Consider the following 22,385-nt stretch of genomic DNA (forward strand, 5'->3'; position numbering starts at 1 on the left):
AATAAACATTTTTTCTCCTTTTTCAAATCTAATTTTTTTCCTTAGGATCGAATTTTCAATAATTATATGTAAACTTTTAACTTCAAATTTAAATTTGAAAAGTAAAAACTCCAAAATTGAACTTTACACTTTAAAACCCTATTTGTTTAAGTTATTTTATATTTTTCTTTTCAAATAAAATAAAAGTTGGGTCGAGACATAATGGTATGTTTCCATTTGTTTTTCTAAAAAAAAGCTCAAAAAATTAACAAAAAAAAGGTAAAAATACTAATTTAATTTGGTGTTTTTAAAAATTATTTTCTATTAGGGAGGATAGAATGATAAGATTTTGATAATTGGTAGGTGTAATAACCCAAGTTTAAAAGCAGAAAGAGGCTTTTAGCCCTATAGTTCAAAAGCCTAACACTTGAGGAGGGGAGTTATGCCTTGGCCCACTAACAACTTATGTCGCGTCTATATTATGCATTAAATTAATGAATGAGAGTAAGATATTCATATTCACCGATTGAGATAGGCATAGGGGATCAAAATATTTTCATTTTAGTGTTTGGAAATCACATAAACATGATTATAGAATTATTTTAAATTTAATTTGTTTGAACGTTTTTTACTTTCAAATTTAAGCTACTACATTTGACTTGATTCTCTTTTTGTGGAGGGTACGCACAACTTGGGGAAACTACTTGAGTTTAGTCATTACCACCATACATAAAAAAAAAAAACAAAAAAAAAATGTCTCTTTTTTATTAATAAGTTTGGCTAACAAATTTTGGACTATTACATCCCAATAGAAAAATGAGAGAAGGAAATGAATATTAAAACTAAAGAAGGCACAACAATCAAATCTATACTAAGCATGCAAGTTCACCATATTAAGTCCCTAAGACTTCTTAAAGTGTCTATGAGGTCTTGGCATTAGCATCAATAAGCACACGGGTATGGGAGATGACAATTTGTTATTCTTTTAGACGAGAAATGTCACTTTGCTTAATGACTAAATTCTCATCAATTTCAAAGAGTAAGTTATGAAGTCGCTCCCTTCGTATACTTAATTATTCTAACTCCTTCTTAAGCGTGTCTTGCTTAGTGTCAAGAGTAACTAAGTCAACTTTTAATAATTGATGACATTTTGTCTCTGCACTCTTAAAGCCTAAAACACTAGCAAGCTAAGATGTAATATTAGTTAAATGTTCACTTTGTACTTTTAAAGACATCTTCATAGAGTTGGCACATCACATTATGTCAAAACAATTTACACCCACCATTTATTTCTCAATATGAGATTTTAGTGGTGAAAAGTTCACTCCATTTTTCACAATAGCATTGAAAAGCTTATTAATTTTTCTTTCTAGCAATGAAAGACGCTCACTATAAATCTTGAGAATCATTTCTTTAATGTTCTCTCAAATTATAAGTGTTGTTTGACGCTACGCATTAAGGATGATATATTTCATATCAAATGTGTGAGTGAAATCAAGAGGAGCCACAACAAGGGTAGTAGGGCATAGAGATTGTTGTTTAGCAATTAAACTTACAATGGCTAAAAGTGTTAATTCATCATATGTTATGTTTTCAATGGTGGTGTTTTGATCTTGAGATTCAATTAAAACATCACAAGATAGGTTTGAGGTAGTATTAAGGTTATATTATTAATTATGATTGGTACATTTGAACTATACTTAGCTAATATTAGTTTTTCTTGGTCATGTTGGACTAATTCTACAAGTTGGATTAATGTTTACTGGTCTTCTTAAGGTACTAAGGTTTCAAATAAAATATTTTTTGCTGACTCCAATATCTAACTTTACATCTACTTTTAATTATATGGTTTTTAGTTTGAATTATTTTTCTTTTCCATTAGGATTTTCCTTTTTATTATTATTTGTAAATATTTTGTAGATTACAAGGGTTTAATTTATTTTCTAAATGTTGCACAAGGTTTTCTAGATTTAAAGGGGTTTTCTTAGGTTGATTTTCTTCATTTTCAATAATCATACAAATTTCATCCCTTTCAGTTTCACTATTATCTAAACTATATACATTTGAATTTTTGTTTTCAAAATCTAATTTACTAATAAATTCTTTGTCTTCACTATCTACTTAATATTCATTTATTAGGTTAGTTTTCACTTGAATTTGTCTACTTCATTCGTTTGATGGTTTTTTAAGTTCAGAACATTTGGGTCTTATATGATCGTTGCAACCCTAAAGTGAATCTTGGAGCGTGATAGAACATGATGCAGTTTTGTTCATCTTAAACTATTGAATTGGCCTAAGTGGCTACTAAGATTCAAGTCCCAATCTTTCATGACATAATTTAATTTGAAACTTAGTTTCCTAAATGTGATTAATTAGATTATGAGTCTCATGTGTAGTATATTATAGTGGATAGTAGGTTACGAATATATATTGACATATGTTCCTTGTGAGATTGATAACATTTGTTTTGTAAGATTATAGATATCGGTTCATGAGAAGCCTACGTATAGTGGACAGGTCATGGACCTGAGTTTTTAAAATAGTTTGGTAACTGTTTGATAAGTCATGGACAAATTAAGAAAATTAAGGTCGCAACTATTTTTTAAAATGGTTTTCTATTATTTAAAACAAAAAATTAGGAAAAACATGTTTCAAAACCTTCAAACAAAATATAGTTTTTGTTTTTAAAAGTAGAAAATAAGGTACTTTTAGATAATATCTTTTAGTTGCTTTCAATTATTTTTACTTGTTTGTTTAGAGTTGTTTTAAAAAATAATTATGCAAATACAAAGAATGATTAAAAACATAATATTACATATAATAGTTTATTTTTAAAATATATTTAAAAATATGGAAATTTAAGAACATTATAAATTCTCATATAGATTTTTGTTCTATAAAGTATTAGGAAAACAATTTTCAAAAAATATTATAAAAAACTATTTTTGAAAACATTTTCTAAATAGAGCGTAAGAGTGTGTTTAAGAGTGATTTTAGAAAGCATTTATAATATTTTTAATATTTGAATAATAAAATTTTTAAAGTATTAGCAATATTAAAAGCGCTTTCTAGAATCACTATTAAACGAACTCTAAATATCTTAACAAAAGATATAACTATGTATTTGTTTACTAAATGTCAGAAAAAGTTACTACAAAATATGATCAAGTACAACCAAAACATAAGTGGAAATCGATAATCTTCTTATTTAATCATAACTTATAATATTTGGGTTATAAATTCATATAAATTCTTTAAAATTGTTGATAGAAAAAAAAAGGAAATATGTAATAATAGTTATAAATATTTTAGAAATAACAACTTTTTCGAAAAATTAATAGTTACATCAAATTTTTTATTGTGATTTTCTCTATGATATATTATTATATTTGACATATAAAGTACTCTTTAAAAAGACTCACTAGTATATTTTTTAAATCTAAATATGTCTTAATTTGTTGGAAATTTGAATAGAAATTTTAATAAATGGTTATTTAGAATTAAAATTTTAGATGAGAGTTAATTTAAAAAAATTTTATATTGAAAAAAAATACTTCAAAAATAAAACTTAAGAAACGAGTTAAAGCATCTTCCATCTTGCAAATTAGAGGTGACTTGTTTGTATTATTTAACAAACTTAAAATACTTTTTAAATAATTATGGGAAAAAGTGGGATTTGACTCACTAATTTAAAAAAAATTTAACAAAAAAAATTCCAAATTTTATAAATTAGATTTATCTTCATCCATTTAAAAATGTTTTAAAATAAATATTTTTTTTCATAAATCAAATAATTATTTCTTGACCTTTTTATTTGTTAGGTTAATGATACAAATTGACATTTTTTTATCGTGAGAATTGATTTTAGATTAATAAAATAAGAAAGTTTATAAATTAAAAATGCAATTAAAACTAAAAAACTTTAAAATTAAAAATATAAAAATAAAATATTAACTTTTATTTTATAAAGATATCGAGAAAGAGTTGGAAATATAACGAGAGTTAATATTTTACTTTTTTAATTTTAATTGTATTTAATTTTTAAGTATTTTAATTTTTAATTTTTAAAATTTCTTATTTTATTATTGATGTCAACTAACAAATTTTTTATTCAATTTTATTAAAAAAATAAGAAGATGGGTGGATTAATAAAATACAAAATATAAATTTATTATTAATTAAAAAATTAGAAAATTTTTATTTATCACTCGAACATTCTAGAGAAAAATTTCCAATATTTTTTAATATTATATAATAAAATATTTATTTGTAATATATTTTTTATCAAATTAAAATAATAAATTATTATTTTTTGATAATTTTATTTAATATTATCAATGGGTGTGTTAGGAAATAATTATTTGATTTATAAAAAAATACATGTATTTTAATATATTTTTAAATTGATGAAGATACAATTAATTTATAAAAGTCAATTTTTTTTTTATTTTTTTAAATGAGTGAGTCAAAACCTATTTTTGCTTGATAATTATCTTCTATCATATAATGAATTAATTATTATTATTATTATTCACAAATGAAGTGGCAAACCATTCCTAGGAAGAAAAGAAAGAGAAAAATAATGAATATAGAATTTTCATTAAAGAAGCTTAGAGTAGGCCTTCCAGGCTTGACTCTTCCAGAGCTTCTTGTTGTCCATCGAAAGTTCAAAAAATAAAAAATTCAGATTGTTAGGAAAATAAAATGAAATTACATTTATATGGTGATTTTTAAATTTCTATTAAAGACAAAGGCAATTTCAAGAAAACCTTCATCCAGAAAATGGGGAACCCAAACAGGCCTTAAAGGTTTGTTAACTTTCCAGCAAAGCAAACAGAGCCCTACGGACAGAAGCCAGTTGGGCAGAGCAAGTCTCTCATCCCGCCTTTCTCTCTCTAGAAAGATCCGCATCTCTTTCCGCAGGAGATGGGGTTTCTGAGAAGGATCGCGGGCATTCTAGGGTTTGCTAAAGATGAACCTCACGAAACCAGGGACGTAGACGATGAAAACGATGTCGTTCGCGATCGCACTAGCAGAGAGGAAGTGGAGGTTGAGGATACTCGCCTTCCTCGTAAAGGCTTCAGCGTCCCCGCCCAGGTCGTCATCGAAAGAGGCCCTCTTCTCGTCCCCTGCACATCTGGCGAGGGTGGAGTCCAGGTTTATTCGCTCTCCCGTTTCTTTACTTGTTCTGGTTTCAAAATCTTGAGTTTTTTTTTCATGTTGAGTGTTTTTTATTAAATGCTACTTCTAGTGAAAAATTAAGTTGAATTTTTCTAGATTATTGATCAAAAGTGGAATCAGTTGGATTATATGATGTTGAACTTTCCAATCAAACTCATAAATTTGAACTCTTTTATTAGCCCTAAGGATAGCAGCTAGGGGCTTTCATATTAAAAATTTAGCTCTGAGCATGTGTCATGGAAGAGTTTTTGGTGATGTTTCGGGGAAGAGAGAGGAATGGAATATTTTAGTGCAAATACGGAGCTTCTTATGGCTTTGGATTTGCTTTGGATTTGGAGCTCATGTTAAATATGGAGCCCTTTCCCACTATTTGGCAAAGGGTTGAGGGTTGAGGGTTGAGGGTTAAGGCCATGTAAATTTGTTTGGTGAAATAAGGTGTTGGGAGATATTTGCATGAAGTTACTACTGTTTTTTTTAAGAAATTCATTGACTTGGTAAATATTTTCAGCTGACTATAGATGCATGGGTCCTCCTATTATTGGCTGCAAACCTCCAATCAATAGTTGTAATACTAATAGGAGTGCCAGACAAAAGGGCGTGCATCCCTGATGCTGGCAAACACAGTGATAAAGCAATCCGAAGTAATGCCAGATGATAAATTTTCTTCCCCCTGGACATATTGTTTCAATATCTTCTTCATCCCATGATTTTAACTACAAAGTAGTGCATGTTTTCTTATATGTCTTTGTGTGTGTTTATTTATTAATTACTATGACTAATTCTCTTGGTTTCCTGCCACTTGGTGACGCAAGTGATAACTTATGGTAATATAAACTGTTGTCTTCATATATGATCGGAACAAGTCTGGCACATAACATTCTTGAGTACCTATTCCTTCTTATGCAAGGAACAACAAAAATAACGATGCTTTCATAAATTTGTCTCTAGTTGCTGAGCAGTTGCCAAAAGAACGATGAACAAGCTCCCTATCAATGTAAAAGGAGATGCACAATCCGCTATTACTGAATTAGTCCCATTTCATTGGTTTTAGACCTTTCATCTTCTATGGTCCATTGGTTTGTGAGATTACTTTTAAGGAATGCATTTAGAGTGTTAGGTTGTCTTGCTAAATTCATTAGTCATGTTGCCTATGAAAAAAGAATCTTAGTAATATTTTGTGGTTTAATTGCTCTTCTTTATGGAGAAACTATACTTAGCCAGCCCATAGATCTTGACCTGTCATTGCTTATCAAAAAAAAGTTCTTGACTGTCATTACTTTTCCATTTCATTTCTAGACTAAATAACCGATGCTGTGCCACTGTGAGAAATATGCTGCCTTATCATTTTACTTAAAGGCCTAATACTTTCTTGCATTGAACTAATGCTAAATCTAGTTATTGTAGAACACCAATTCTGTTTTAGCTAAAGAAAAAGGAACTGAAAATTGAAGTAAGAAGTAAATTTAAAAAAAGAAGAAGTAAATTAGTCACATTTAAGTAATGTTGCCACCTGGACCTTACAGCAGATAGGAAATAATCTGAGCCCTCTATATTGGAATCCACATTGCTGGCACTGCTTCCTTTGTCACTCGTCACCGTGGAAATTCACAATGATCATTGATCTTGACCTCAGTTATATATTTTTGTGTGATGAAACTGTCATAGGCAAAAGCTCAATGTCTTTATTTGATTTCATTGATTAGTTGGGTTTGGTTTGAAGGAGGGAGTAGTTTTTTGTTTTCCCTTTTCTTTTTTTGGTGCTTTTTGGTAACTGTTATATACATCGTATGTACTTTGGTACACCCTTTTTTAGCCCTTTTCAATATCATTTTTATTTACCTATCAAAAAAAAACAAAAAAGGGAAAAAGAAACTGTCATTCCACTCGACCTATACAATCTCACTTGTTATATTATGCAAAAATCATAAAAAAGGCTGAGGGAGAGAGAATCACTGAATCAGCATATTGCATAACATGGATTCTACTACAAGTCCAAAACCATGTTTCTATAGTTCTTTGGCAACTACATGGGAACCCCTCCAACAACCCCCCCTTCTTTCTCTCTCTCTCTCTCTCTCTCTCTCTCTCTCTCTCTCTCTCTCTCTCATGCGCATGCACATGTGCACAGCCACGACCACGACCACAAACCAGGACCCAATATGTGGACATCCAGATCATTTTCTGACTTTGATCGTGTCAGGATGATCATGGGTACTTGAATATAATTAAATTACCTTTTTATCTCTTTGTGTCCTAGTGTACTTGTATGGGTACTTTATAGTTTTTGCATGAGCTGAAACAGAATCAGCATTCTATACTAGCAAGAACTAAACATTCATGCCAGTGAAATTCAAATATATGGCCTTGAAGTAAAATAACATGGTCGCATAGTAGTAGTTGTTTCACTTTGAAAATGGAACAAAAAAGGGATGAGTGATTGAAGATGAATGGCTTGCCTCCTTTTGGGACCTTTTGCTCTCCTTGTTGGTTTCGATAGTTGTTCCTGCGGTCAGTTTGAGAGAGCTTCTTGTTAGGGTGGCTTGGTACAGGAATGGGCAAGAGGCCGAGGAAAGTATGGGAGTTATCCCCTCTTTGCTTGTTTTGGTGTGCCTTGAGAGAGCACAATAGCAAAATTACCAAATTTTTGAAGAGGTGCAGCATTCTGATAAGCTGTTTTTCCTTAAATTCTTTGTTTTGAGTGGTGCAGTGTTGGAGCCAGAATTGCCAATATTTCACTTATGGATATATCAGTGGATTTGACTAAGGATTAGAGGCTGTGGCATTGTCTCTCTCTCTCTCTATATATATATTTTTCATTTTTTCTCTTTTCTTTTTTCTGTATCTGATTGATCTTCTTGGCTTGCAAGGTAAGAAAGATACCTTGATGAATATATAGTTTGGAAGGACAATTAACTGAATAAGATTTCAAAGAGTTTTTTTCCCCATCTCAAGTTCATAAAGGTTTCTTCTTTAGATTGATTTTGTTTTCTAAAGTGTATTGTTGTTTCGTGTTTAAGACATTTTGCTTGTCCCATCTCAGATAAGCATCTAAACTGGTGTCATCTATGACCTCTTACTAGTACATTCATTTTTTTTTTTTTAATGGCATTCTTATTTCCATTATACTCATTTATTTGAGCATGTTTCTCCTGGGTGCCCAACATTTGTACCATAAATGCATACATGGGCTTGTGGGAGTAATTTATATATGTATATCTATGTGTTTGTATTTATTTATTTATTTCTTTTAATTTGTTCTGGTGTTCTATGATAAGACAATACTCCAGCATTTCATCAATTCCACTCTAATTTTATGGAGAACTTCCTCTTTATTCTCCCCTTATGGATAATAAATTCAAGCAAATGAAATAGCAGCCTAATCATCAATTTTGACTTTTCCTAGTTTTAGACTCCTGGTTTTACCTTCATTTATACTCCCCCATTTTACTTACATTCCATTGGTTATATTCAACTTTATTGGATTTTGAAGTATCCTTCCATAACTCTTACATTAACTCCTGCTCTAATTTTGCCAACTATATTGTCAGTGCACAGCCTATGTGTGTTCGGTAAATGTATCCATGAACAAAGCAATAAGACAACAGCTTAAGACAGATCATTGATGCATGCCTATTGTGATTGAAAATTCACTCTTTCAATTATTCTTATGCTAGTTATTACTTTATCTTATTTGCTTTCAATGCATTAATATATCTAATAAATGCTTCTTTCTCTTTTAAAAAAAGAATCCCTACATTATAATTCTATAGTAATCCTATCATTGGCTTTTTTATTTTTTATTTATTTTTTTTGAGATACAACAATGTGATATATTGAACTAGGAATTAAGAAGTACAATAGAAGGATGATGAATCCTCCCACAAATAGAAGCTGAACATAAGGAATATTAAAAACCATAAACCATATGGTAAATACAAAAAGCAACCTCTCCTTACTAAGCCTTACTCTTAGAACTATAGAGTGCTAACCAATCAAGTTGAACCACATTAAGGGGAATGCCCTTAAAAGTTATGGTGCAAGAGGCTAAAAAAAAAGTTAAAGAAATGAATGGTATCCCAAAGAACCTCTGAAGTCCTTGCCTTGTCCTAAAAAATCCTAGCATTTCTTTCCTACCACACAACCCAAATTAGTGCAATACAAGCGGTTTGCCACAATACTAGGGCATGGAGCTTCCCAATCCCTTGTATGAAATGATCATCATGTCACAAATACTCTTCGGGGGGAACCCAATCCATCTTGGCTAATCTAAATAATCTATACCATAGCCCTAATGTCAAAGGACAATGTAAAAAGAGATGATCTACTGATTCTCTATACTCCATACACAACTTACAAATATTAGGACTGAGGGTTTTGTAGGATCTTTTCAATTGTAGCATGTCATTAGTGTTTATGTTCTTGTGTGCCACTAACCAAACAAAGGACTTGACCTTAAAAAAGACTTGAGATTTCCAAACAAAATTAGTAGGGAAAAAAGGAGTTGGATTAGAATGGTGGGACAAGACTAAAAAGAAAGACTCTACTGTAAATAAATCTGAAGAAGATAAAGACCAAGCTCTCGTATCTAGAACGGATGGGGATAAGTGCAAATGAGCAAGAGAGGACATGAGTCTTTTTAAATCTTCTATCTAAAAATCAGAAAGGTTATAATGGAAATTAAAGTTCCAAGATAAGGTATAAATAGACCCAAGAATTGGTGAAATAGGAAGGTTTCTAACTGTGACCATTCTTAATAGTCTTGAAAATTGAGAACCCAAAGGTTGATTTCTCTACCACAAGTCTTCCAAAAAATGGATTCTCTCCTCATCTCTCACCACAAACCGAATGTACTTGGTAAAATCCTAAAATACTTATGGAATAGCCTTCCATGGCCGTGTGACCACTTGACTAAAGTGTTAACATCCCATTCATTAGTATGTGTTCCATATATGCTTAGAATAACCTGGTGCTGTAGAGTAGAACTCTCCCTAGGAAACCTCCATATCCATTTCCCTAATAGAGCATGATTCCTTAGAGAAATCTTCCCAATCCCCAATCCCCAATCCCCAATCCCCCTTCCACCTTAGGCTTACACACTAAACCCAATAAATAAGATGGTCTCTCTTGATCTCCCTAGCCCCTAATTAAAGAAAATCCCTTTGCAATTTCTCAACTTTTACAACCATTGTAGTGGGAAACTTGAACAAGGATAGGAAATGGGTAGGAATGGATAAGAGTTATTCTTTCCACCTAATGATAAATAGCCTTTTTCCACATATCTAATCTTCGTGAGATTTACTCAATCACTGGATCCCAAAAAACACAAGCCTTTAGGTTCTCCTCAAAGAAGGTACTCTTGTCAAGATTGAACTTAAATCTAGATATCTGTCCAAACACTAACAAAATAATCTTAAGAGTTTGCAGTTCTTTTGCGTAGGCTTTAGAAATTGGATAACATCATATGGAGGTTTTGTTTCTTCCTAAATCTTTCCATTCATCATCTAACAGAATTTCTTAATAGCTGATAGTTAAATTTATTTTTTAATGCGCTTATTTTATGTCCCTTAACTGTTGAATAACCTTTCTCATGAGAAGTTCTATATAATGTTGCATCCTACATTTAAGAACCAATTTATGGTCAATCTTTCTTGTATGTAGTGAAACTGATGTTTTGACACCCTTGCTTAATGTATAACACCTCTGAATAATCTGCATTGGAAGATCTATATTATGTTTCATCAGGTAGCACTATATTATTATGTAGGTGCTACAGTGTTCTCTCTCTCTCTCTCTTGTCCATTTTGTACAGGTGGGAGTGTGTGCTTTCTTACTCATGATTTTGTTAAACAAATTAGCATGTTCAACCATAAGGTATCATAGTTTCCTAATTTAATCTTTTTCAGGACTCCCATCACTTAACAAATGGTAACTTCTGGTAAAAAGTTGGTGGCTAGTTTCAATCTCTAATTCTTGGTTTCATGATTGAACTGTAAATTCTTTCAACTAACCAATGGCAGCTCGTATGATTTGGACTATCTCTATTAATGTTAAGGTTTCTACTTTTAGTAGTAAATATTTTCTTTATGTGTGTATGGCTTCAGGGATTAAAATGGTATGCAAAGCGTCTGAGAGTAGATGAAGATGGGGATGTGGCAGATGAGTTCATCGATGAGGTCTCACCAGACACATCATCTAGTGCAGAAGATCATCGCAGGCCATTACCAAGGTTTCAAGTGAATTACCGTAACCGAGCAGCCAAAGTGAGGAACCAGAAAATGTCCCTTGATGGGAAAATCCAACAGGGACTAGAATTTCAAGGTAGATTGATGTGGGTATGACGGACCTTTCTGAAGAAAGTAATCTTTTAGTTTATAGCATACGTATGTTATGAGCTTTTATTCTTTTGAGATTGACGTGTGCTCTTTCCTTGTGGTATCAATTATACAACCATGTACCCCATTCTATCGATCTCGGCCATATGAGGGTTCTTAGAAATGGGCCTTCAAGGATCTAGTTTGTTTGTCTGTTAGAAGACATGAACATCCCTGAGCTGGGGCCTGTAGAAAATTGTTGAGATGCTAAGAGAGAAATGTATACATTTAACTTTGGGTCAGTCTATCATTCTAGTGCCATTAAGTTTTCTTTGAATAACATGCCAAGCAGAGTGGCGATGATTAAAAGGAATAAATGTTCATAATTATTACCAGTAGGTGAGGTCCCGAGGAGGAAGATTTCATCACAGTTACAGAAGCTCTGCCACCGCCCACCAGGATTCAATTGCCATAATTAGTCACCTGAGCTCTAAGACCAGTCGACCTCCCCCTAGATTTGGCAGAAAATCAACACAATGGCCCCCAAGTTTCAATGGTCAATACTAGGCTGTTTGCCTTTGCTTTTTTGGATTGATGAAGATGGCCGTTTAATGGTTCTCTTTGGTTCATTGCCTTGGGAGAAACGGACTTCTTTCAGTAGCTGTCTCTATTTTTCTAGGGAACCATATTTTATTACACCCACTTATTTTGAATAGTGTAGGGCTTACTATTCATTGTTTTATAATTTTATATCAAAGTCCTTGATGATTTAGTGTAGATTGAATTTGCAACTGCAAACAAATTAAATTTAAAATAATTCTATAATCATGTTTATGTGATTTCCAGACACTACATTGAAAATATTTTGATTCCCTTATTCCTATCTCAATCAGTGAATATGAATATCCCATTCTCATCCATTAATTTAATACATGATACAAACGCGGCATAAGGGGTTAGCGGGCCAAGGCGTGGCTCTCCTCTCCTCCAAGTGTTGGGCATTTGAGCCATTGGGCTAGGCCTCTTTCTGCTCAGATTTGGGCTATTACACCTATCAATGATCAAACTCTTATCACTCTATGTACTCTTATAATGGTTACTCAATGTACACTTATGAGGGTTTTGGGTCGAGCAATGCTTCACGACGAACGTCTAATGGATACATAGTATAAATGTTTTTTAATTTAAAATAATAATAAATCACTAATGGATACATGGTATATATATACCGTGGTTTTTAGCTTTGAATCTCCATTGATTGTAAGTGGAATGCATTCTCATCATCATCTTCCGTTGTGTAGGCTCTGATCTTCAACTGTGTAAAAACCTACTGTGAGAGGTTGTAGCCTTCTCCATAAGCCATTTTATTACAGTACCGTATGTAATGAAACAATTACAGAACTTTTGCAACTAGTAATATATCTCTGTGAATAGCCTTGCTAAAGAGATGCACACGGAATACAGAGATTTAACCATAAGTTAGTTGGCGCAGAGTACGCCTACTCCACTTCACATATACTGATACACATGATCTCAAACCTCAATTAAACTCTAGAAATACTTGGCCTCTGGAGGAGGATGCGTTGAAGGAGGATAGGTTGGGGCGGTAGTGGCTCCAACAACAGGCTGAGGCTGAGGGTACATCGGAGCTGTGGCCCCAGCAGCAGGCTGATTGTAGCCTTGGTGGGTGTGAGTCGAGTGAAGATGTGAGTGCTTGGCGTTGAGTTTGCGGGCGGCGTGCTCCGCCTTCTCTGCATGCAACTGCATCTTGGCTTGAGCCTCTTTGGCCTTCCTACGCTCCTTGGCTATCTCTTTCTCCTCCTTTGTCCTCGCCATTGCTTTCTCTGCCTGCAATATTCCATCACAACCAAGCCATCTTTATAAATATATTTTCCTTCACATTTTCCCAGCCTTTCTTTCACTATTGATCTTAGATTATAATCCAAAGAGAAATTAGCATACCTTCTCCTGAGCTCTGGCCTTGCAGATGGTGATGTGCTCCTTGGCCACGCTGGCCATGTTGCTTATCTTCTCCTTGTAAGATTGCATCATACACTCCCTCTTGATTAATTAATCTTCCTGTCTTGTGAATCCCTGTGGGAAGATGCTGTGATATATATGAGGAATGAGGGGAGAGGGTGGTGAGACCTCTCTCTTGAAATAGGATGCCAAGAGTAGGCCACGCTAGCTGCCACGCGCCTCACATGCGCTGCATGCCTCCAAGTTCCTGCCATTTGTCCATACAGAGATTTGTAGCCAATTATCATTTTTGCTTTTAAATCTCATCATGTGGCCTCACCTCACTCTTTCTTCTGTTAATTAGAATCTGTTTGGTCGTCCAATTTAAAAATAACTTTTTATTTTTAAAAGTAGAAATCTGATTTAGCATTGCTTTCTGTTTTCAGTTTTTAAAAATAAGGTGAAATAGATAATTGTTTTAAAAAAAATAATTACATGCAGTTTTCATTAATTTTAAAAACAAAGAAAAAATATAGAAAAATTTAAAAAAAAATCATAGAAGTAAATAAAACTAAACGTGATATCATTATTCTTCTCTCTCTACCATCCAATGGTGATATCTTCAAACATGATATTCCTTTAAACCTTTAAATTACACGTGTTTTTATACTTTTTTTTTAATTTATTAAAAATTTTTATTTACAAAATAAATTCCAAATCAAATTATTTTTATTTATAAAATTTATTAATTTTTAAAAATATTTTAAAACTCAAAAATCAATTTAATTAATACTAAAAAGTCATGAAACTTAATAGTATTAGAAAGTGATAGACCAAAATTCATTTTGAATGTCTTAATTAGTTTTTTCTTTATATATAATTATATTTTTGCAATGATGTATAAATAGACATCTATAAAATTAATTTCTTTTTATAAAAAAATATGTAGGTACAATAAAAATATACTACAATTACAATATAAATACAATAACATTACGATACATTATAATAAGATATAATTTTAAAAATTTAAAATTTCTTACAAAACTGGGCAGTTGTGGGTTACTTTGGTATATCCGTAACATGTCTAATGTACAACAACTATTGTTCTTTATGATATAAAATATTTCTCAATTGATTACGATTTTCATTTGCTTGTTTTGGTTGTAATATTGTGAAATAGGTTGATTTGATTATCAATGAAAGAAAATCTACTTCTCTATTGGTAAATGGATTTGACAAATTCCATTTATGATTTACCTTCACACGAAGGAGGGGAGATTGTACCTAGAGAGGATAAATAAACACAATACAAGGGTGGGCAATAAAAAGGCATGTATGTTGGACGAGGGGTGTCATCCAATGATTTTGTTTTAAAGGCATGTAAACGGTTGCATATTAATCCAAATGGATACACATTTTATTATAACCTTGAGTTTGATCCATCTACACTTCAACAGTTGGATGATGATAAGGATATGCATATAATGTTATCCCATAGTTATGATTATGCTTGAATTTATGTACTAAAATGGGCTTGAAGAGTAGAAGTTGAATGAGGTATAGTCAATTTGTAAAATAATTATTGGTAAGTGATATATAGTGCATTAGTTGTCATTCATTCCATGATGCAAGCTACTTATAATATTAATTAACCGAGTGTGCTATAAAATGTAATTATAATAGTATATAGGATACACAATTCAGTTGCATCATGTCAAGCAAACTGTAGATCCTTTATTTTGTCTTCCTAGCACATGTTCTTTATAACAATTCCCTGGTGGCCCATTACTACTCGCGTGGCCTATATTTTTTAAGCCACCTCGGGGACTTGGGTTGAGGAGTTCATTTAACCCCATTGTGACTCTTGGTAGCCCTAATTTAGACTTAGGCTCACTTAGGCACCCTAAGCCCACTTAGGCACCCTAGTGTCACGGACTTAGTCATTCACTAAGCTCATGCGGCACTTAGGCAAGTCAAGACTCTTGATCTTGGTAAGTCAGCCTTGCTCCCAATGCTTAGCTTGCTAGGCTAAGACGCTCACAACTCGAAAGCTTAAGAAGCTTAGTAGGTAACTCTTTAAAGAATGAAATCTCTTATTAACTCAAGGAAGCCTTTACAAGTGCTTGGAAGCTCACTTGCTTGGTTAGGAAGTGATTTGGGTGGTGCCTTGGCCAAATGAGGGCTTCACCTATTTATAGGCACTAATGGAACTCTTTGGATCCTTGAAGGGTTCCTTACAAATCAAGAATATTTTAGAACTCCCTACACTAATCTATGTACAATTCTATGTACAAGAATATACAAGAGATCTTTAGAATTCTCTAAAAAGTCTTGGACTCCTCTCATGCCTTCCATCATAGTGTAGAGATGTGTGGACATCTCTAGGCATCTCTAGAACCTTCCACACTCTTCCCACTAATGTCTTAGTGTAGATGGCTCCAAGAGTCTCCAGAAGCTTCCCTCCTTCTATATAAGCCCATGGGGAGGGTCATTTGAAGCATCTTGTGACACTAGGCTCATTTAGCCATTCTAGGCCCACTTAGGCACTTTAGGTTCACTTAGATACACTTAGGCACCACCCTAGGCCCACTTAGGCACTTTAGGCCCATTAGGCACCATCCTAGGCCCACTTAGGCACTTTAGGCCCATCTAGGTGCACTTGGCCCATTAGGCAGAACCTTAGGTCCACTTAGACACTTTTCTATGTTTAGTTTCACTTATATTTGTTTTCTCGTTTTTTCTTTATTCATTTATTTTATTGATTAATTTTAGGATTAAGTGAGTTTTGATTTATTTTATATCATTATTATTTGTATTTTTTTTTGTTTTTTTATTTTATTTTATGATTGCATAAAAAGAATTTTTTAATTTTTGGTGGTTCGAGTTTGACACTTTGATTATTATTATATGTTGCATTAGTTTAATTTCTTTTATTGAATATGTCTAATATTTATTTATTTATTTATGTATTATCCTTTTCATCTATTTATTCATATTTTCTTATTTACTTATTTAATCACTTCTTCAAACTTTAGTGAAACCAATGTTGACTTTTAACCACTTGAATTGTTTCGACTTCAGATATGTTCAAGATTGCTTAACTAATTTTTAATTGAATAATCTTGTTATTTTTATTCTCTTTTATTTTATTTTTACCTTCAATCTCATAATTTTATTTATTTTATTTTTATGTTTATTGTGCATGAGGAAACGGGTTGCTATTGACTTTCGAGAGAATACCCAGACTTTGAAAGAAGGAAAATTACCAAAGTTGGTTTTGGTAAATGAAAATAAGAAGATGAAGTGTGTACATGGACGAAAAAGAGAGCTGTGTTCAGAATGAAGTGAAATTCTGAGCCGCATAGAAAAGACATAATCGGCTAATCAAAGAGGGACACTTATGGGAAGGGATCAAGATGGCTTGAGGAGGTGATTCCCGACATGTAAAGAGAGCATATTTAGTGGCTCAAAAGAGGATGCTCACGGGAATGAATGAGAACAGTTATGTGGGGAAGATACAGAGGAAGAGAAGAGTTTTTTTTTTTTTTTTTTAGGGAAATGAAATTTTCAAGAAAAGAAAAAAAAAAGAAAGAAAGAAAAAGAGGAGCGGGCTGCTGACGCTTCTATAGATATATTTTCTCATCACCAGATTGAGGAGGAGAGCATTTTGATCATTTGACGGCTGTGACTTCAATTTTTTTTATCATGCCGCACGAAGTCTGGAAGGGAGATCATCGAATGAAAAATGGAGGGGATTAGAGGCGGCCATTTGGAAAGAGATCAGCAGGCGTGTTGAAAAGATCATAGGTTGCTGTTCGAACAAAGATCAGTCCACGTTTTCGGAACGTAAGGAGTTGCTGTTTGAGACGATCTGAAGAGAGAGTTTTGAGAGCATGAGATGGGTTGTTTGAAGGAATCGAAAGAGCGAGCTTTGAGAGCGTGAGAGGGAACTGTTGTTTTGGATCTATGCACATAATTTTTTAGAGGGAAGGATGCCATTTTTTTTAAGGGATCTGGAAGGAATTTTTCAGAGTGGAAGAGCGTCATTAAGAAAGAAAGAAAAGAAAAGAAGGAGCGGACTGCTGTTGCTGCTGATTTTTATTTAGATCAGGGGACTGCTGCTGCTTCCAGAGATCATCACAAGCGAGAGAGATTGTGTGAAAGGATCGGTGCAAGGAGATTTGAGAATAGAGAAGCGGCTGTTTGAACTCACCAATAGAACCATTTGGACCTATTGACGCCCATCCACCCACGCATCATTGAAAACGCATACCAGAACACCTTGGTTCTTGAGCATATTGGAGAAAATATCTACATACTATTGTTTTGGTAAGCTAGGTGAGTCATTATATATATATATATATATGGCAACATGTGTTTCATGTAACAGTGCAAGTTTGGATATTTTTTTTAAGTGGAAATATTATTATAAAGGTAAGTGGTTTGACTTTTACAAGTTCCGACATGTATTGATTTTGATCTGGTAGCATGAGTTTAAAGACTAGAATTGTTATTTAGGTTTATGTAACAGTGCAAGTTTGGATATTTTTCTTTAGTGGAATTATTATTATAATAGGTAAGTGGATTGACTTTTATTACTAGTGCCAGTATATATTTGTTTTGTTTTAATATGGCAACATGAGAATTGTGTTTAGGGTTAGTTTTTGATTTATTATATTAAATTCGAAAAACATAATTTTTTTATGCAGTTTTACTTTAAGAAAAAAAATATAGTTTGATCTTTATTTAATTTAGTTTTGATTCATTTAGTTATTAGTTGTTTATTTATTTATTTGCTACTAATCTAATGCTTTGTAACTTATTTATTTATTAATGAGATTGAACCTATGGGTTAAAAATTCAATTTAAAATAAAAAAAAATAAAATCTATTGAAGGTGGTTTGAATTGGCTTTAGGTTTAGTTAAAATTATAGTTTGTTGAAATGATTGATTTTTATGTGTTAAGTATTATATTTTAAAAAATTGCCTTAATTAGTGATAAAAATGTTTATTAAGCCTGAATTTATTTTACTAACGTAAGTTTATTAAAAAAAATTATTTAATTCCTTGAGTTCGTATTTCATTTCATTCATATTTTATTTCATTCGTATTTATTTGTCTGTGTCATCAACTTATCAATTTGATTATGAGTTTAATTTTATAGGTTAGAAATTTAGTCTCTAGGTAGTTTTTTAATTTAATTTGTGGTTAAGGTAAAATTTTAGTTAGTTAAAATAATTGATCATGTGTGTTAAGAATTTAAGTTTAGATTGACTTTAATTAGTGTTTAATTCATTTTAAGCTTAGATTTCATTTTTATAACGTAAGTTTATTTAGAAAATTGATTCCATTAATTCGTGTTTTTTTAATTATATTATTTATTTATGTGTTGTCTATTTATCCATATGTTAATAAAATTAATTCTATAGGTTATAGATCTCGTTATAAAATATATTATGGTTAGTATTTTTGTTTAAATTCAGGTTTAGGTGCTCTTGTAAAATTTTTGTTCGTTAAAATAATTAATATTAGGTGTTAAATATTTGATTTTAGACTTGCCTTTATTAGTGTTAAATATTTGCCTTTATTAGTGTTAAATATATATATATATATATATATATATATATATATATATATATATATATATATATATATATATATATATATATATATATATATTTTAGGCCTAGATTTCATTTTAATAATATAAGTTTATTTCGAAATTAGATTCCTTGAATTCATATTTTGTTTTAGTTTCCTTTCATTTAAATTGATTCATTTTAATTATTTTAGGAGTTTGTATAATTTTAGGTCATTAATAAAATCAATTCTATATTTGAAAATTCATGCCTTTAGTTTACTCTGATTTAGTTTCACACATCTATTCGATTTAAGTATTTTATATAATATTAGTTCATTAATAAAGTTAATTCTATGATTGAAAATTATTGTTTGCTTTGATTTAATTTGGTTCATTTTAATCAATCTAGATGCATTTGTGTGTTTAATTGATCTCATGCTAATTCTTGATTGTTAATCTTAATGTATGTGTTTCTTGAATATTCGTCATTAATTCTTGGTGAGTATCTCGTTAGCTTATTTGATCTAAGTTTGAATAGTTTATTGCTTTGGTAGTCTTTGGTAAAATTTACTTTTCGGAGGCCATCGGAAAATAGTGAAGATTGACCTCCTGTAGACCCCCATTTAGGGGCTCATGTTTTATCACATTTGCTGTAAGTTTTTCTTTGCAGGTGGAAGGCTCTCAAGGAGCCACGTGTCTCTTCCGGATTGGCTAGTAAAGAATCAAGTTAGTGGTTTTGATGGCCAATGGAAGCTTGACACGTGGAGATACATTCAGCAGAAAAGCTGAAAACCATTAAGCTGCATGGCAGGGTGTCGCCTGGCAGCTGGAGTGAGTGGGGAGAGGAGGTTGCTTTTAGGAGGCTGCAGAAGGGTGGTCTGCAGGAGAGCCGTTGGAGATATTTTTAGAGGGGGCAAAAGAGGAAAGTGGGCAGAGATCTTTAGAGGAGAAGGGGTTTTTGTTTGGTTACTTTTGGGTAGAGAGCAGGTCAGCGGCAGTTGAGAAAAAGGAGAGGAAAAAGAGAGAGGAGGGGGAGCTTTGGTAGGATTTTTTTTTTGGAGGGAGAAAAAAGAGGAAACAGGGATTTGAGGCAGCTGCAGAGATCTTTCGGAGGGGGGGACTTTTGTTTGGTTTTTTTTGGAGAGAAGTTGGGAGGATACCGGAGAGAGGTAAGTTTTTGGAGAGTTTAGAGAGAGATATTTTGGAGGGATTGCTTAGCTAGAGATTGGGAGGAGCTCAGAGAGAAAACCAGAGGGAGAAGACTGCTGAGAGTTGATTTAGAGGCTGCTGGTGAGAGAGTGACAGGGAGGTAAGCTTGCTGGTTTCATCGGCATTGGAAGAGGACTTAAGGCGTTTAGAGCTGAACAGAGCCTTACCGGAAAAGGGTTCTCTCAGGTATGAATGCAGCTGATTTCTTGTTTGGTTTGGATTCTTATTACTCCTTTGCATTTCTTGTTAATATCTGGATATTTGTTGGTTTGCTTGGGGTGGATGATGAAGGCCACTTGTTGCTTGTTGATATATAATCTTGAACCCATGCTTGATGTTGTTAATCTTAATATGCCTTGCTTCTACTGTGAAATATCCCGAGAATCATGCCCATAGTTGTATTTGTTGTGTTTATCTCACCTAACTAGAAGGCTCACTGATGATCTGTGAAGTGACGCCTCATTTGAGGATGTTTTAGTTTTTTTTTATGCTCTGTTTCTATTGCTTCTTCTCTGTGGTGGTTGCCTTTTGTTCTTGAGACTTGTTCAATGCATGGGCTGCGAGAGAGGAGGAGAATCCAGGACTGACTCTGCAGCTTGAGCTAGGGGAGGTGTTCATCAGTGAAAATCATGGTAACTTGATGATGAGAACAGCTGGAAGGAAGCTCTCTGCTAACGTTCATGGCTCATTTCCTGATTTGAGCAGCCGCCCAATCTTTTGCAAGTGAATATGCAGAAACTAGCGTGCCTATGGATAATGATGATAAGTTGTATCTCTTTGGTCTGTTAATGTCTGAGATTAGAGGCCCCCACATGAGGTGTCATAGATGCCTGACATTGATCTCGTAAGGAGCAAGAATTCAGTAGCTATGACTTGGCAGAGCACCTGATATCACAAGAGTTGCAAAAGGAACAACTTCAACCACAGAACCGTCCATCTCCTCATCCCACACCTCATGTCATTGGGTCAGGTGTGGAGTAATTTCCTGGTTTTTCTTTTAGTCAGAGCAAGAACCCTGTTCTCCAACAGCCAGTCCATCATCCAGCATAAGATATGGAACATCTTTTGGAGTTTAAGTTACAACAGCAGCGAGAGTTTGAGCTTCATCAATGACATCGGTTTCGTCTATAGCACCTTCATCACCACCAAATGAAATTGCAGCAGCAGCAGCTACAACAGTCTCATAGTCAACAATTGCTTCTTGAATAGTTGTGGCATCATCACATGCCTGATCCGGGTTTCGGGCAGTCAAAGATGGACCTTAGGGGCGACAACATGCTTGATCAGGTTTTGTTGAGGAAAAGCCTTCTCCATGAATTGCTTCAAGGCAACTGGATCCATCTTTAGAACAGATCATTCAAGCAAAGATTGGTCAGAATGCATATAGAGGACGGTCAAATGATTTATTGGATCTCATATCACAGGTGAAGCATGAGAATGCATCCCCCTTCAGAACAGCAGCTTCATTTTCGCCAAGAACAGTCACATGCAAGGCCTCTTTGGGCACTTCAATCCTCTCCTTATTATCCAAAACCTCCTGCTCGCTTGAAGGGGAGTCTGTTCCATCAAAACTTGAGTTCTCTCGCAGTGATAATGATGAAAATACAAGTGAAGGTGTTTTGGATACTGTTCATCAATTGGTTTATCTCGATCCAAGGAATTCAGATACAGGGATTACCATAGATCCATCCAACAAAGACCCAAAATTAGATACTGGCTTCTCACAATCCCTGAAATATGATTGCACTAGTCCGGAGGATAACGGAATTCCCCACAATGATATTGAGACAGAAACTGTGTTAGAAATGGCACTGGCGGGCCTAGAGTTGAAGCAGACAACTCTGAGAAATAATGAATTAATATTTGGCTTTGGTGGCAATTACCCTCAGCCTAATGAGGATGCTGTGACTTGTGTTGAGTGGGGAACAAGTTCTGGAAGCTGTTCTTTTGTTTCATCGTGGAAGGATCAAACATGTTTTAAAAATAACACCAATTGGGTTTATTGCTTGCACAAAACCCTTGCAGGAAAAAGGTTCTGAAAGTGGTGCTCTTACTCCATCTTATAAAGAACAAATATGGGGCGTTGAAAATAATGGGAATGAGTTTTCTATTGGCACAATGGATAAGCTCAAATTTGATGAAATAAACGACTCTAGGAATAG

General features: G+C 33.3%; 2 protein-coding genes across 2 annotated transcripts; one reads left to right on the forward strand and one right to left on the reverse strand.

Moving 5' to 3' along the window:
* Positions 1–4,542: 4,542 nt before the first annotated feature.
* On the forward strand, positions 4,543–11,773 carry LOC100260742 (uncharacterized). Its single transcript, XM_002281216.4, has 2 exons — positions 4,543–5,136; positions 11,262–11,773. The coding sequence occupies exons 1-2, from the start codon at positions 4,906–4,908 to the stop codon at positions 11,496–11,498; spliced, it is 468 nt and encodes a 155-aa protein (XP_002281252.1). The 5' UTR covers positions 4,543–4,905; the 3' UTR covers positions 11,499–11,773.
* Positions 11,774–12,819: 1,046 nt separating this feature from the next.
* On the reverse strand, positions 12,820–13,662 carry LOC100265951 (late embryogenesis abundant protein 18). Its single transcript, XM_002281201.4, has 2 exons — positions 13,434–13,662; positions 12,820–13,319 (listed from the first exon to the last, which is right to left on the reverse strand). The coding sequence occupies exons 1-2, from the start codon at positions 13,521–13,523 to the stop codon at positions 13,023–13,025; spliced, it is 387 nt and encodes a 128-aa protein (XP_002281237.1). The 5' UTR covers positions 13,524–13,662; the 3' UTR covers positions 12,820–13,022.
* Between the last annotated feature and the right edge of the window lie 8,723 nt (positions 13,663–22,385).

The sequence above is a fragment of the Vitis vinifera genome, chromosome 2 (assembly GCF_030704535.1).
Source record: "Vitis vinifera cultivar Pinot Noir 40024 chromosome 2, ASM3070453v1".
Taxonomy (NCBI): Eukaryota; Viridiplantae; Streptophyta; class Magnoliopsida; order Vitales; family Vitaceae; genus Vitis; species Vitis vinifera.

Excerpts from the sequence above, each read along its gene's own strand:
- LOC100260742 (XM_002281216.4), top strand. The coding sequence starts at position 4,906 with ATGGGGTTTCTGAGAAGGATCGCGGGCATTCTAGGGTTTGCTAAAGAT. Across the intron at positions 5,137-11,261 it reads CTGGCGAGGGTGGAGTCCAG|GGATTAAAATGGTATGCAAA; the intron begins GTTTATTCGCTC and ends GTATGGCTTCAG.
- LOC100265951 (XM_002281201.4), bottom strand. The coding sequence starts at position 13,523 with ATGATGCAATCTTACAAGGAGAAGATAAGCAACATGGCCAGCGTGGCC. Across the intron at positions 13,320-13,433 it reads AGGCCAGAGCTCAGGAGAAG|GCAGAGAAAGCAATGGCGAG; the intron begins GTATGCTAATTT and ends GGAATATTGCAG.